The sequence below is a fragment of the Capra hircus genome, chromosome 15 (genome assembly GCF_001704415.2).
Source record: "Capra hircus breed San Clemente chromosome 15, ASM170441v1, whole genome shotgun sequence".
NCBI lineage: Eukaryota > Metazoa > Chordata > Mammalia > Artiodactyla > Bovidae > Capra > Capra hircus.
In genome coordinates this window covers 31,283,124-31,299,521 of record NC_030822.1, presented here as the reverse complement: position 1 = coordinate 31,299,521, position 16,398 = coordinate 31,283,124, and the positions used below count along the sequence as shown (strand labels likewise).

Below are 16,398 nucleotides of genomic sequence, written 5' to 3'. Positions count from 1 at the left end.
GCAGGGGGAAGGGGAGGAAGGCTCAGGGGTGGGTACCTAGGTTGTGCTTCCACTTTGCCCTGTGGAAGAGGACACACACACGGACACACACACACACACACACACACAAGAGGACACACACACGGACACACACACACACACACACACACACACACACCCGCCCCCAGGGTCGAGGGTCATAGGCACCTGTGTTAGCCCACACCAACGCTGGTGTCAGCTGGACACAATTAGAGTAATCCTCTTCTGTCAGCCTGGAGCCAGGAAATGACTCACCCCCACCTGGGGGCCCACTGACTGGCCTGGGATCTGTGCTGTGAGAGGACAGACTGGGGGGCCCAAAGCAGGGGCTGAGCAGGGGAGGGGCCTGGACCCCACAGCCCCACAGACAAGCTAGAAGCCCTGGGACCATTCAGCCCAGAGAAACAGATTCCAAACCAGAATAAACTGCCAGGCATGAGACATAGACAAGCTCTATGGTCCCGGACACCCTGAGGTGTCAACCAGCAAGGCCGAAACCCTGAGGCCATTGTGGGCAGACACAGGACCATTGCCCCCCAACCCTCCCCCACCAGGAAAGCAGAGCCTAGTGCCCAGCCCCTTAACATGCCAACCTTTACTGATCTGGGAGAAATGGAGAGAAGACGGGAGAGTTACAGGCAAGGTGGGCGTGGGGTCTGGAGACTGCCAATCAGAGCTTGCTCCTGGTCACCAGTCTGGAGTCTGCCCCCCCTGTCTGTGAAGAAGCAAACACTCTCACAGCCAGGAAAGCAGGCACTCAACCCCAAAGACACAACCCAGGGCTGTATTTGATACCCAGTCAGACTCGGGGCTACCCCTTTGGCTGGATTTACAGGGACACAGACAGGTACCCCTGCGGCTAGGAGAGCGTTCAGAGGCTCAGGCCTTGGCTGTAAGGGCATGTGTGACTAAGGTAGACCAGCAGAAAGAGGGTCTAGAAGGAGCGCCAGGTCCCCTGCTCCAGGCAGCCTTCTTGATTGCTTCAGTCTCTCATTTCTCCATTTCCAGCCCACAAACGACTGCCTCATGCTCAGGCCTCTGTATCTGCCATCTCCACCTCCGTACCCAGTATCTGGCACAGAACTGGTCTGGGGGTACCCCGACAGGTCCAGGACTCCCACAGAAGAGGGGCTAGGCAGCAGGGATGGGAGTTCCAGTAGCCTGGGAGTTCTTAAAGGCATTTGCCTTCCCCGATGCTGTTTCCCCACCACCAACAACCTCATGCACAAAGTCTGCAGACAGCCCCGTGGCGGAGGGTTGGTAGAAAGAAATAGATTTATTCTCATGTACAAAGCGGTCAGCCCACGGAACCATATACAACAGTTGCACAGAGTCCTAGAAAAAACACATCTCTCTAAAGGCAACTCAGAATAGGTAAGGCAGGTGGCCCCCCTCCCCCCACCCCGCAACACATACAGAACAAAACAGAGAAAGGAGAAGCCAGTGGCCAGGATGACCCCAGAGCCCCAGCCCTAGGGGGTCTCCAAAGCCCCGGGGCACGGGTGGATATGGCCTTGAAGAGGAGAGAGGCCTTGCCAGGCTGAGGCCAGGTCCCCCTCTGGCTGTAGGAATGGGGAAGGGGCTCCGGCTCAGGAGGTATACTCAGGGGGTCACTGAGGAACTCAGTGTCAGCTCTGTGCCTAAGGGGGCCAAGGACCCTCAGTGGCCTCTCCTGGGACTCCACAGAACTATGGGGACTTGGATCTAAAAGGGGTCTTAGAGGATGGATTGTCTCACCATACTGTTTCGCAGAGAGGGGAAGGGACTTGCCCAGGGTCACACAGCCAGGAAGAACCATGGCGGACCCATGCTGGGCCTGCTTCCCAGCCCAGGGATCCTTCCTTCTCGCTGTTCTTATCCTGCTCTCTTCCTGAGCCCCCTCTCCCCAGAGCACTGCGCTGGCCCCCTGGCAGCTTCCTTCTGGGACCCCTATATCCCCAGGTCCCGGTCCCCACCATAAGTACAAGGGCAGTCCTCAGGGCCACAGATGATCTCATGGCTATTTCTAGTCCTCCAGCCAGGCTGATAACTGTCTCTAAGACCCACCCTTTGCCCACTCAGATGTCTCATGTTCTTGCCTGAGGATCCTGGGAGCCAGTGAGGGTGCCCCCAGAGGAAAGGGCACAGATCTGGTAGGACAGGAATGGGGCCCAGAAGAAACCATCCGGCTGCCTCAGAGAAGGTGTGGCCTGAAGAGTGGGGACTTGCCAAGGTGCGGTCAGAGGTGCAGAGCAGGGCACACTGCTCATTGGTTACCCCTGTGCTCTCAGAGGACAAATGACAAAGTCTCAGTGAGGCTGGAAGTCTTCCATTACACAGATGAGAAAGCTGAGGCCTGGGAAGGTCAGACCTCACCTGGGGTCACGTGGGAAGTCCTGGCCTAGAATCCAGGACCCTTGGCTCTGGTCCCAGGGTGTACGGCCAGGCCCATGGAGGGTTGTGGGAGGAAGCCTGGGCAGGGAGGGGTCCCAGGAGGGACTCACTCAGCATCAAGGCTGCAACAGCCATTGATGGGAGCCCTAGCGCCATCCAGGTCAGGCACCTCATACTCCTCATCCAGGAAGTCCAACGAGTTGTTGCTCGGGAGGCCTCGGATGGTGAACTTGTGTGACACCTTGGTCCAGTGCTCACGATTAGAGGCCACACGTTCGTACAACTCCGCCGCCTTGGGGAATAGGTCTTGCAGCAGCCTGGGGGTGGATAGGGGCAGGTTTAGAGGTCAGAAGGCAGACTGTGAGCCGCAAGAAAGATTAGGGCTGGACCACAGGTAGAACTTCCACAAGAGCATGACGCATAAGATTGGAAGCTCAAGAAGAGCTTGACCATCTCTTTCCATAAGGGACCAAGGATGAAGCAAATGGCCCACTTAGGGGCAAAGCAAGAGACAGCTGTGCTCAGAGACAAGCAGTGGATGAGGTGGAGCAGGGCCAACCAGCACAGCACTTGTGTCTGCTATGATGGCCACAGCCAGCCCTGTCCCATTCCCATACCATCCCTGGGCAGTGTCCCCAGCAGGCCCTGTGAGCTCACTCACTTGTAGATGGGCATTGCGATGTGCTCCATGAAGCTGATCTGCAGCTCGGGGATGTAGGCCTTCTCACGGTCCATCATCTCCATCGGCCTGTTGCCCATGGCCTTCTCCTGCAGGCATCAGGTTGTCAGGCCTGTCTGGCCCTCTCCATACTCCAGAAACATCTGGATCAGGCTAACCCAGCCCCTCCTGGGCCCAGGCTATGAACCCTCCCCCAACCTGGGCACCCTGAGGTCACACCCCACATACCAAGTCTCCCTGGGAGAAGAACTCTTTGTAGATCAGCTCCTGAAAGGTCAACACTCTCATTACCTCCTGTGAGTGCGATCCACCCGCCCACACTCCTCCATAGCCCATTCCCAAGGGGGGAAACTGTGGCACTGGGACCTTAGGACCTGTCCTCACCATCCCTGGCCTGGAAGGAGGACGGTGGCTGGGTTCTGGCCTGCCTTCCACCAGCCACTCACTGATTTGCTGGGTGACCCCTCAGTGAGTCCATGCCCCTCTCTGAATCTCTCTGCTGTCACCTGAGGTGGCCTAGGTTTCTGTCTCCCCTACAGGCTGAGCTCAGCACTTGGAGGGCGTGCAGGCTTCAGGAGCCGCACAGAGTCAGATACTGTGTACAGCCTGCGCCTTCCCAAGGAGTGGCACTTACTGCAATCTTCCTCGTGGTCTTCCAGCCCTTGGTCTGGTCAGAGAGGTCACAGGAGGTCATAAGGAGGCAGAGAAGGAGGCTGTGGTGCTGCTTGTTGGTTCGATCATAGCCCACTGTTGGGGAGAGACCAGGGTCAAGGAGAGGGACCCAGCATCCTGGGTCTCTGAGGGCAAGGCCCCAGGGCCCATCCCAGAGTGGTGCAGGGAATTCAGCACCCTGGATGGGAGCCAGGGATGCAGAGCTGGGTCTGCCTGGTGGGCTGATGTTGGAAGGGATGGGTCTGAACCCTGGAGATGCCCTTCAGGCGAGTCCCCCTCTTGGTGGTCCCTCCCCAATCTCGAGACCCAGGCTAGAGGCAGGCACCTTCGGCCATCTTTTGGAGGTCCTTGAAGATGCGGAGGTGGTGGGCCAGGTCTGTGGCCAAGATGATGTCCCGCATCAGATCCAGCATGCGCTGATAATCCTGGGTGGGGGTGGGGGTACAGGGTCAAGGCCCAGACACCCCACCTCCTACTCCCCTAAACCTCAGGAACCTCCACCCCTCGGGTCTGCCTCTCCCATCTCAGGCCAGCTCCCAGCTCCCACTCCCTGCCCCCCACCCCCAGCCCCATCACCTTCCGGGAGAAGTGGTCAAAGATGTTGCAGCCGTGGGTGTTGAGGATGGCAATGGCCTGCGCGAAGTGGTGCCTCTGCGGGGAGAGGCGCGGGAGGGGCCCAGCTGGGGTGGGGGTGCTCCTCCTCACTGACTCCAAGGGAGGAAGCAAGCCCAGCCCAGCCCTGGCCCCCAAACTGAGCAGAGCAGGCAGAACTGGGGAGTCGGGGCTGGGGGGCCAGTTCCCTTTCTGGGCTCTGTTTTGCCCCTCCATGTGACCCTGGGCAAGTCCCTGGCCATGTCTGAGCCTCAGATTCCTCAGCTGTCAGTCAGACGGACACGACAAGGTGAGCTCTGAGGGCCTCTCAAGCTGGAATGATTCTGAAATGATCCCTTGGAGTCTTCGACACTAATTCATGCAGGAAACATTTGTGTGCTGACAGGGAAGGGCAGTGATGAGGCGAGGGCAAGACCCCTGTCTTCTGATGCTGAAGGGCTGTCACTCAGAGATGGAGCCAACTCAGCCCAGGGCGTGGAGGGCAGGAGTCAGGCTGCCACCAGGCCTCCCAGGAGGAAGCAAGCCCCTCGTCTCTGGGGGCGTGCAAGCAGGAGCAGTTCCAGAGGGGTGTTGTTGGGGGCAGGGTGGGGCAAGGCGACCTTGAAAGTTTGGTTCCCACTCATGCCAAGCCCTGTGCCAGATGCAGGGAACTCAGAGATGTCTCCGATTTTGTTTCTGCCTCCAGGAGCTCCCATTGGGGGTGGGCAGACACAAATCAGTCTCAGGCAAAGCTGAGCGTGACGGCATGGGACAAGGAGCCCATGCCAGGCTGGGAGCGGAGGGGGTTTCACAGGGTGTCCTTGTGACATGCAAAGAGAAACAGGCTAACTACAAGGCCTCCCTGGGCAAACCTGGGCTCGGGCAGAACCTGCAGCCTGACTGGCACCCCCAGCCGCACGGGTACCCTTCCAAGCTCATCGGGAACAAGACTCAGACGTGCCCTGGGGGCGCTGCAGCTCTCCCAGTCTGGGTGGAAAGCAGGGCTTGGCCTGGGGAGGAGCCGAGCCACAGTCTAGGTTCGTATTAATGAGTCATTGGCCTTAAGGGGACAGTGGGGATGGGGATACTGGGCAGAATGGTGGTACCTCCATGACAGAGCCTTCTGAGCTGTAGAGCGCGGCCAGCACAGATTTCTGAAAAAAAATCAAAGAAAACTCCATCACTCCTGACATCCGGAGGCATATTAGGGTCAGAACAGCCCAGCTCCTCCCACCCCCTCAGCACTCCTGCGTCTCCCATAGCCTGGGAGAGCCTCCTCCTGTCTCTCAACTGGCTCCTGGTCTCATGAGCTCCCACCACCCCTCAGGCTGGAGGTGTGAGGCTCCCAGACACCCCGGGGAGGGTGCCCACTGTGAGGAGGGCAGGGTCTCACCGAGGCCACCTGGAAGGAGTTGTTTGTGCCTCTGTGGTCCAGGTCGTGACACATGCAGGAAATAAACAAGGCAAAGATCTCCATGTCCCTGGTTGGGCGGAGACAGAGGGCACGGCGGTGAGCCACAGCTCCCTCCTCCACAGGAGGGCCGGCTGGAGGAGATGGCCACAAGACGGGGAGCTGCTCCGTGGCCAGTGGCTGAGCTCTTGGCCGCACATGTCCAGGAATCACCTGCACAGGGGCTCAGGAACCTGGGTCCCCTTCTTGGAAAGAGGCCTTGTACCTTTCGCACTGGGCTGTTAAGAGGATCCTGTGAGGCAATGTATGCAAAGTCTGCCACACAGGAGGTGCAGTTCTGTCCCCAGGAAGGGGACCCCAGCAGCTGCCAGATGGGGGCAAGGGCAGCCACTCACTCGAGGTAGTTGGTGAGCTCCAGGTTCTTGTAGAGCAGGTAGCAGAAGTGGGAGACAGAAAAGGCGTGCATCCAGTTGTGGTAGGGGGGATCCCGGTAGCCCTTCTTCACCATCAAACAGAACCTGGGGGTGGGGAGAGGGCAGCTCATGGGCCTCAGGCTCTCCGCCTCCAGCAAGCCCTCCAGGCTCTGTCCTGCCCCATTCCTTCCCTTTTCTCAAGGTTCCCAGTGTCTGTGAATTGCCTCTCACTGGTGGATCCTCCCACCATTACAAGTCTGGGTCTCCCCTAGACATCCTCAGAGGTCCTTCCCAGAGCACAGGGAGCAATGGATGTGAGAGGAGAGGACAAAAACAGAGGCAGAGACAGGGCTGCCGGTACCCGGAGCGGAGGGCTGGGGGTACACACCGGGCCAGTGTCGGGCAGTCAATTTTGTAGTTATTGATGAAATTCATGTCCTGCAGCATGCTCAGGATGGCCTGGACAGAGCAGAAGGATGGATCAGAGAGACTGTCAGTTTCAAAATGCACCCCACTCCCCTTGGGAGTGGCCCCACTCCCCAACTTGGCACTTCTTGAAGCCTCCAAAATGTTGGAGTCTTAGAACTTTAGATCTAAACTTGAGAACCAAAAAATGGTACAGCCAAGCATTCTTGGAGCCATGAACTTAGAAACAGGAGGTCTAAGAACTCTTGGAACCAAGTTCACATAAAATCTTAGAAAAACAGGGAGGGAGGTGCCAATCCTGAGGCCATCGTTGGTTCCAGTCCAGCCCCTGGGCAGGCCCTGTGGGCTATGCTGGCAGACCACATGCCCCCTCCATCTCTTGATGACTGTCTTGCCAGGACTTTCCTATGCACATCTAACTTCGATCTCTGGCTGTCCATCCTCCACAGTCAAGCGGGGCAAGCCAGCTCACCATGGAAGTGTCATCCTCTGGCAGAGAGCGAGGAGTGTATGTGAAACTGGCAAAGTTGGAGTCAATGGCAGCCACAGGCTGGATCCCGTCGTGGAGAAGTTTGGTGTACTCGTCATCAGAGACCTGGAGGGGAGCGGCCAGGGCATTAGAAGACAGCCTCTACCCCATCCAATGTCTTCAACCTCAAATGCCCACAGTGGCGGGGACCTCACACTCGAATGCACCCCAGTTGGGTCTTCCATGGGTTGTCACTGGGCAGGAGAACACCATCCTCCCCTTGCCATCCTATAGCCAACCTACTGCGCCTCCTTGCCTGGGCCCACCCTCATCTGTAACCGCCTCTCCTTGTTAAAGGCAGAGAACACCTCTTCTTGACACCATGGTGGCCTTCCACAGACAATAACTCAAAGATTCCTTCTTTGGGGAGGACCATCCCAGAGCCAATCCTTCCTGCTACAGTTTTGACCCCAGTCACAAAGTCTGCAGCCTTTTGGTTTGGACACAGAGGAGAGGAAATGTTCAAATGAACAATGGCCATCACATACTCTGAACTAAAGTTCCAGACAGCTAGTTTTGCACAGGGTCTGGGGATGGGACTGCCTAGGACTGCAGGACCACTGTTCCTAAGGGAGCTGCGGGAGGACCCTGAGTGGGCTTCCCAGCTGTCAGCAGTTCCCAGGATGGGAATTATCCCTGGACATGGGGAACACCTGGCTGAACCATGCTCTCTGCTGGGCTGAGTCTTGCTGCCAGCTTTGGGGCTGAACCAGAAATTGCTTTGCAGAGAGGCTGCCCCGAAGGAGAGCAGGAGAGGAAGAGGCCAGGCACTGCTCTTATCTTCAAGAGAGGGTGATCAGAAAGCCCAGCCTGATCCGGGGCACCAGAGGATTCATGGAGCTAGGGGAGGAACAGGGGGACTACAGGGGACCCTGGGGCCCTAAGAAAGAGGGTAGAAGCTCTGTGCAGGGCTCACCTTCATGTGGTACATCATCATCTCATTGGCCAGGTGGCTGCGATACTGCGCCTCATTCACTTTCTTGTATAGGAGGGACTTGTGGGGGAGAGAGGGAAAGATAGGGCTCAAGCAAGGTGGCTGTGAAATACCCAGGACCAGGACAAAGGGATCAGATAGAACCTCCCCCAACTCCTGTCCCATGCTGGGCCCAGTCTGAGCCTTCAAGCTCCAGCCCAGAGTAGCAAGCCCTCTCCAACTTTCATCCAGACCTGCCCTCGCTCCTCCTCCCCAGGGCCTCTTAGCACTTGATCTAGCACTTTGCATGCTCTCCTGAGCCTGCCCTAGCTTCAGTGATGGAGCCTGAGGCCCTTAATGGAGAAAGAGAAGCAAGGAGTGGGGGATAGCGTTAGAGATCTAAGGGTTGGATTCCCGGGTCAGAGCTGCCAGCTGTGGACAATGAGACCCAACATATCCCCACAAGAAGCTAAACAGGGGCTCGAGTTGAGGTTGCTTTTGGAAAAGGGGGAAATAAAACAGGTCTCCCATAGTCCTAGGAGGCTAACTGGACAGGATTGGAAATAGTATCCCCAATTTTCTGATGGGAAACTGAGGCCAGAAGTGACCAGTAGGTAGTGAAGACTGCACAGCAACCCAGCAGCAGGGCTCTGAGCCCCAGGGGCGGGCACAAACCCTTCTGGACAGAGCAAGGAGAGCCACTGTGGAGAGGAGAACAGAGGGTCCTGCATGGGCCTGCCCCTGTCCCGCTCACATGGGCAATGCTGATGCCGCAGTAGATGGAGAAGGCTGTAGCCAAGTCTTCATCAAACTTGCTGAACCATGGTCCGTTGATCTTGTTCACCAGCTCGGCCACACCGATGACCTCTGGGGACCAAAGAGGAGCTAGGATGAGCCAGTGGACGTGTCCGACGATCTGTCCGCCCAGGGTACCCTCAAGGGACATCACAGGCTTGGGAAACCCCATCCCTTCGGCCCGGGGATGCTAGGGTGGTAGAGACGGCTTCTGGACCTTCTGCTCGGCTCCGCCCCATCCTCTCAGGCCCCGCCCCGGCTCTCTTCCGGAGCCACCACTGCCCGCACCCTGGTTCTCGTTCTTGATGGGGAAGCAGAGGATGTTGCGCGTCCGGAAGCCGGTGCTGTCGTCCACGCCTCGGTAGAATAGCGGATGTGCGTAAGCATCTGGGATGTTCAGGATCTGGCCGGTGGTCGCCACATGACCCGCGATGCCCTGGTCAGCAGGGATGCGGATCTCATAGCTCTGCCAGGGCAGGAATGGAGTTGAGAGGAGGGTTAGTGGCCGGTCACAGAGCGGACGATCAAACGTAGGGCCTGCTCCCCCGAGGACTCCCGGCCCCCAGGACCACGGCCACATCCTCCCTCCACGCAGCCCTGCCTCACCTCATCTTCCACCACGCCCCCATCGAACACCTTGGCCACCAGCTCGTTCTGATCCAGCAGGAACACAGAGCAGCTGTGGAAAGATGGCGTTGGTCCATAGGGCCCTGACACCCCTCTGTGCTGCTGCTGCTGCTAAGTCGCTTCAGTCGCGTCCGACTCTGTGCGACCCCATAGATGGCGGCCCACCAAGCTCCGCAGTCCCTGGGATTCTCCAGGCAAGAACACGGAGTGGGTTGCCATTTCCTTCTCTGTGACCACCTCTCAAATCTCAGGACTTGAGGTAAAGCCTAGATTTCTGAGGCCTGGAGGGGGTGACCTATGGTGAGACTCTCCTCAGGGCTAGCTGACTCCAGACATTAGTTCAGATGGATAATTTTTTTTTTTTTTTTTTGCTAGCACCTACCATGTACCAGACACTGTATTAAGAGCTGAGTACCCACGGCCTGCAAAGCAAGCAGCGTGCCTGCTATCATTGGATGTTACAATCTAGTGAGGGACACAAGCCTGAAATTAAAAATCACGCAAGACGTGGGTCCCGCAGGAAGGCAATGGGGGGGACGTCCCTGGTGGTTCAGTGGTTAAGACAACATGCTTCCAATGTAGGGAGCATGGGTTCAGTCCCTGCTTGGGGAACTGAGATCTCACATGCTGTGCAAGCCAAATAAATTACGACGAAAACAGAGGGGGAAAAAAGAGGGGAGGAAAAGAGAGGTGATGACTGAGGGCCAGGGCCTCTCTCTCTCTCCCCACTCCTGGGTGGATTCACTCACATCTCAGCATTGCTGAGGTTCCTGGCCTCTGTGATGATCTCCTGGAGCAGCACGGAGACGTCATCTGCCGGAGGGAGAAGTGTGGGGGGCAGTAGTGAGACAGGCTGGAGTGCTGACAAGCCTGCCTGCCTCCCCTCCTCGAAACACCAGTCCCCCGACTCCCACCCCACAGCCAGGCATGGAGGAGGGCAGTGCACTCACCCAGGTGAGTGAAGAGGTTCTTCGCCACTTGGAGAAGAGCCTGGAATGGAGAACAAGGAGATCACAGGGACTCAGGTTGCAGGGGTTCACCCTCTTCAGCCCCCTGCCTCCGTCAGCCCGAGGGTCTTCTCATTCTTTCCCTAGGGCTCACGGGACAGGCCGGAGACTGAGAGAGTCTAACTGCATCATTTGGCTCTAAGGGAAGGAGTGGGAGTTCTAGCCCTAGGGAGGGTGAGCAGGAAACCTGAGTGTCACAGGTGCGGTCCCCTGGGACTCTAGCCATCCAGACGTTGTTGTGATGCCCAATCCGAACACTAGAGGGCGGTCGCATACTGGGCCTGCAGCCAGAGGTGCCGTCCTGAGGAGCTCCAGTTCTCCTCTTTCAGAGACTTCCAGGGGCCTAGGTAGTCTCCCCACCACTGGCCCCAAAACCCATGGGCTTTTCCCTTGCGGATGACTCTCCGGGGCTGAGAGCTGGGGGAGCTGGCCCCCGAGAGCAGTCAGGGCAGCCCACGCACCTGGCACTCACACTTGAGCTTCTGCTCCTTCTGGAAGGCCAGGGTGCTGGTGAGCACCGTGCTGGTGTAGTGGAAGCAGTGCTGGGTCACGCGCTCGTCCTGGTCTGTGAACCTGCCGGGGCGGGGTGGCGGGGGTCACCGCAGAGGGCAGACCACAGACTGCTCTCCCCGCTCCGCCTCCTCTCCGTCCCTCCAGGAAGCCCACCCAGAAACCCACCAGCTCACCTCACCCTCCTCTGCTGGGGCCGCTCACCACCCAGCGGCTTGGGCCAGCTTCCACCTCAGACTGGGGGGCTCTAATCCTCCTCTGCCCCAAATGTGTTTTCCTCCTCAGACTATTGCTTCTCAAAGCCAGAGACTTCTCAAAGTCTCCCTCCTCTGACTTCAGATTTACCCAGACTGAGGCTGAGTCTTTCCCCTCAGATTGGAGACCCACCCGCCCGCGGGCTATGTATTCTCCTGCCCCTCGCCTCCAACCTCAGGGAGGGGCGGTGCACTGCCCTGTCTCATCCAGCTCCTACACTGTCCTCCCTTCCCTGGAACCTGCAGGCCCCGATTTGGTGCCCCCACAAGTCCTGAGGTGGTTGTGGGCAGGGCAGGGCCCATATCATATTCACGGAGCTGGCGGGCATCTGACAAGATTGGCCTGAAATCCTGAGGAAGTAATTCAATCCGGCCACCCAGTGATTTGTCACCAGGGAGCTTTGTGGGCCTTGGGCTGGGGCGGGACCTGGGCTGTGGACGTGGGTAAGCCTCTCTGGATGGGGATCATGGGGAGGTGGAGTATTCCTCAGAGACTCTGACCATTTCTCAGCCCCCAGATTTCCCTGCCAAGAGCCCTCCCCATTTGGGGGCTACCTGCAGCGCTCCTCTCTGCTGGGGTATCCCCCACTAATGCTGCCATCCAGTGATTCGGGTCTAGACCCCAATCCCCAACGCGCTGTGTCTGTCTCCCCACTTGCCTTCTCACTGCATTTGAGGCCCCTTCACTTGGTCCCGCCCACCTCTCTCCCCTATTCTATGGGCGTCTGAGCCTCAGCCAGAGTAAGATGCTCATCATTCTGAGAAAATCTCAGGCTCTTTCACACCTTTATGCTTTTGCTCACACTGTTTGCTCTGCCTAGAATACCTTTCCCACCGTCCCCGCTCTGTGACCTGAAAATAAACATCGAGTCTTGAAGCCAGTCTTGAACTCTGACTGTATCACCCCCTGTCCAGTGCAGAGCCTGGTACAGGCGAGATGTCTGCAAAGTGTTCGCTAAAGTCTTAAATGTACCTCTTCCCCTGCCACCAGCCTCATCGCACTCAGATGAAGGGACATTCTCAGGATTCCGGGCTGCTTCTCTACAGAGCCTGCTCTGAGCTGAGCACCACCTTGGCTCATGCAATTATTCAGCACTTACTTCCTGAAAGATGTGGAACCTAGAGATGACCTTGTCTCTGCCCTGAGCCTAAAGGCTGTCACCCAGTCCCCATCTCATTTCCCTTCTGATATTTCCTCTCCTCCAGGTCTAAGACCATCTCAGAACCCAGGCCGGCAGCCAGAGGACACAACCCTTGCTGGACTTCCCACTCTGCACTCTCCCTCACCAAAGGCCTACTCAAGGCCATCCAGCCAGCACAGGGTCAGACACACTAGGCATTCAATGTGTGCTTACTGAATGGCACAAATACTCCCACACCAGGATGCTCACCAGTTCCCCATGACACAGATCCCCATCCTCCCCGCCTCAATTAGTCCTGCCTTGTTCCTGTCTTCATTTCCCCAGGCCTCCATGCTGGCAGGTCCTGCTACTCAGACTTGACTCCCAGATCTCTGCTCCACCCCTGCAGACACTGTCCTTGGGCTTCTGACCTCTCTAGTCCCAACATCTCCAGTCTCCACTTCCTGCAGGAGCTCTGATGCCTCAAACCCAGCTTGCCAATTTGGGCCCCAGGGGCCAAGCATCTTGTCAGCATCTCTCTGCATCCTGGAATCAGAATGCAACCCCTCACCTGCCCACTACTCCCGACTACTGGGCATGCTGGACCACCTGTGGCAGCATTCACATCCTAAATATGCCCCCAGGACAGATGTGGCTGATCACAGCACTGTTTCTCAGTAAACTAATACAATGCTTCAGGCAGCAATTAATGAGTTGGTGTAGGACATGAAATCTGTGATACTACTTCTATACCACAAATCTGACCTCAGTTCTTGAGACATACTTCCTGACTAAGCCTGTGTACCTGACTCTTGTCCTGTCCACCCTTCTGTTTTACATGATTCTTACAGCTGCCCTATCAATGCCTCTGAAGAGCCTCAGCTTAGTCCCACGCCCATGCCTATTCCCTTGAGCCACTGTGCACAACGTCAGTGATGCTCTGTGGGTCCCAGAGAGTTCAACCGTCCTAGAGCACATCGCTCCTCCATCAGTTACCAGCAGAAATGCTAATACAGGGATGGCAAGTCGGGGGAAGGCCAATACCAAAACATGGATAATCCAAACTGTAGGAAGTGGAAACGAGAAGGGGAACTTGTTTGGACCTCAGCATGATTTTACAAAGCCCAATGGAGCAGCAATAAGGGTCTATTGCTCCCATAATCTCCATCTCTTGCACAGACAAACCATTCAGCCCACCACTGCTAGAATAGTACCCCCTGTCCAGTACCCTTCCTACACTGTTACCCGATTCAAGCCCTGCTCAGCCTCTCAGCTCCATCTCCTGACCCATATCCCTCCACCCAGACTCACAAGTCTCCTCCGAGCTTGTTGAAGGCGCAGGCCAAGGCCACGACCTGGTCAGTGGCCCGGCTGATGACAGGGACACAGAGCATGGCCTGCACCTCACAGCCCAGCATGCTTTGCAGCTGCTGCACATCCTCCTGCAAAGGAGAAGCAAGAGGGGAGGCAAGTCAGGGCAGGGAAGGAAGAACATGCTTCCCTCCCCCGCCCTCCACCACACACTGCAACAGGAGGGTCTGAAGGGCTCAGGCAGGGTGGGAAGTGCTATGACACAGGGTGGGCTAGGAGAAAGTTCCCGGGTCTTGTCTCCCCTATTCCTAGGTTGCCCAGGCCCAGAGAACCTGGCCCTGGGGACTGGGCAGAGGGCTCTCCCCTGTATCCTCCCCTGGTCCAGCCAGGCCATGGCTTACAGAGGTGAGATCTTTCAGCTGGATAGACTTCTTGTCTTCCACCACTTGGCCCAGGCGTCCTGTGGTCAACTGAGGGAGTGAGGAGAGCCAGTCAGGGCCCAACTCTTTCCAAGATCAGGCCATGTGAGACCTCTCCCCTCATCAAGTCTGAAAGTTTCAACTACCTCTTCAGTCAGTCCAAATCGAGGATGGAGTCAACATTGAGGAATGGGGGTGGGGTTGGGGGGAGTAGGCTCTTGACCAGAATCCCCTATGAAGGACTTAAGAGTCTTCCCTAACTAGGAGAGAAAAAAGCAGAATCCAAGGATTCTCACTGATCCTAATGGATTCTAAGAGAGCCAAGCCCAGAGATACTCCAACAGAAGTGACCTGGCCCCAGGTAAAACTTTCTGTAGATTGTGAGTGATTTCTCCTAAGGGATCTGATCATGAGAGGTTATGATCTGTCATAACGTTTCTAAGTAGATCTGAAGGTCCAGATAATTCCATCAGATTCCCAAGAGATTCTAGTAGATTCCAGTCTCACTGGGCAGATCCCAGGAATGCCTGGTCCGCTTTAACTGCTTCTTCAGACCCCAACAAAGGGGACAGACGCAGAACTCACCGGAAAGCTGATCTCTTCCTCGAGTTGCCTGTGCTTTCATCAGTGTAGGTTTTGGCTGATCATGGGGATGTTTGTTTGCTAAGAGTCGAGGCAGGCTGAGCGACTGCTTCCTTGTCCACTTGCTCACTTCAATGCATTGGAGAAGAGAATGGCAAACGCCACTCCAGTGCTCTTTGTGCCTGGAGAATCCCAGGGACGGGTGAGCCTGTGGGCGCCATCTATGGGGTCGCACAGAGTCGACGCGACTGAAGGCAGCTAGCAGCAGCAGCAGCAGGAAAGCACTTTACCTGAATTCACTCTTTCAGTCACTCTTTCAGTCACTCTTTCTTTTCTTGAAAAATTGTGCAGTGTGAAGGGAGCTATTTCAACAGCCGCCATAAAGAGTCTATGCTTAGTGAACTCTCTCCCCAGCTCTCTCTCAACTCTCCCATCAGACTGTCAGGGAAGTTCGTAATTTCCTAGGGTCATCCCTCAACCCGGCAGGCAAAATTTGACGCCGAATGGATGGTCCGCGTTGTAGAGCTCCATGTTACAGCTGTTTTACTTAGAAAGTAAAGGAAAATACATCCTCCAGGTGTGAGGGCAGGCCAACCCTAAAGATGCTGAGAGAAGCAAACGCTACCTTGGCTCGATCCAAGGATTTTGCTTGGCGCGTGTACTATCCTAAGCATACTTTGGCTCTTCACCAGCACTCGTCGTGAGGTTTCACTTGGCATGGCTGCGAATACTGCCGTGTCAGCTGACGCACTGGTCTAAGTTACTTTCAATAGGGATAAACCTATTAACAAATTAAGAGCAAACATCGGTATTAGTGAAAAGCTGAAACGCTTTCTGTTTTAAGATCCACTGGTCCTCGGACCTTCCCTTGTTCTATCTTCGGGGCTTTTCCCTTCTTTGTCTTTTAGCCACCACCATTCTGGGCCCCTTTTTCCTATTCTAACTACCTAGCAAGACTATTTGATTCCAGAAAAGGTTTTTTCAATGTGCATTTTAGACTAGCCACATAACTCAGAAAGAAGCACTGAGTGGACTGCATTCACACTGTGAATCAGGGTGCTCAATAAGCCAGCAAGCTTCAGGATGATGCCCCCGTGGGCGTGCCCGCAGGCCGCCTTCCAGTACTTTTGTACCAGACTTCACGCCGACCTTGGTTTATTCCTCAGTCCTTTCACTGCAAAATGTACTGCAAACTCCCTAAAACCAGGAAGAGCACCTGTACCATTACTTTCCACAGTGATATTCCCCCTCTTCTTTCCAGCAGATTTTTTGTCAGCTCTTTCTATCTTCTCACGATGATGCTTCTTCAAGGGGATGTCTCTGGGGAGTTATCAGCCCATGTGGGTGGCGTCAAGCACACCCACTTCCACCTGGGTGTGCCCGGATCCACCGACAGAGTGTGATGTCCACGGGCAGGAAAGGGCGGCCTCTCTCCATAATACCTCTATCTCCCCTCCTCCTCCTAGGAGCCTGCAGGCGCAAGGAACTGCGAGGTCCTACGGCGACGCTGGTGTCCACGCAGGCCTCGCCACGGGTGTCTGTGCGGGCCTCCCCGTGCGGGGCCCCGCCCCAGCAGTCGCGCTCTCGCCCCGTGGGGCTCCCCGCGTGCCCGCCCCCCCGCACTCGCGCTCTCGGACCGGTGGGGCTTCCAGCACAGCGCCCAACCCTCACTCTCGCTCTCGCCCCGTGGGGCTCCCCTCGCAGACCCCCCCGCTCGCGCTCTCCCCAAGGGGCTCCCTGCACGCGT

The 16,398-nt window shown here is 56.5% G+C and overlaps 1 protein-coding gene across 1 annotated transcript in view; it reads right to left on the bottom strand.

The window, feature by feature from the left end:
- Nucleotides 1,276-16,398, bottom strand: part of PDE2A (phosphodiesterase 2A) — a 509,398-nt gene continuing 494,275 nt past the window's right edge. The window contains exons 14-31 of the mRNA XM_018059398.1: nt 10,916-11,027; nt 10,398-10,437; nt 10,197-10,260; nt 9,427-9,499; nt 9,109-9,286; nt 8,780-8,892; nt 8,029-8,106; nt 7,056-7,178; nt 6,546-6,616; nt 6,140-6,262; nt 5,727-5,814; nt 5,440-5,487; nt 4,319-4,393; nt 4,068-4,167; nt 3,705-3,817; nt 3,299-3,337; nt 3,053-3,159; nt 1,276-2,708 (exon numbers count right to left, since the gene is read on the bottom strand). Of these exons, the coding sequence (XP_017914887.1) occupies nt 2,498-2,708; nt 3,053-3,159; nt 3,299-3,337; nt 3,705-3,817; nt 4,068-4,167; nt 4,319-4,393; nt 5,440-5,487; nt 5,727-5,814; nt 6,140-6,262; nt 6,546-6,616; nt 7,056-7,178; nt 8,029-8,106; nt 8,780-8,892; nt 9,109-9,286; nt 9,427-9,499; nt 10,197-10,260; nt 10,398-10,437; nt 10,916-11,027 (1,756 nt within the window). The 3' untranslated portion in view covers nt 1,276-2,497. The remainder of the gene's footprint in view (nt 2,709-3,052; nt 3,160-3,298; nt 3,338-3,704; nt 3,818-4,067; nt 4,168-4,318; nt 4,394-5,439; nt 5,488-5,726; nt 5,815-6,139; nt 6,263-6,545; nt 6,617-7,055; nt 7,179-8,028; nt 8,107-8,779; nt 8,893-9,108; nt 9,287-9,426; nt 9,500-10,196; nt 10,261-10,397; nt 10,438-10,915; nt 11,028-16,398) is intronic.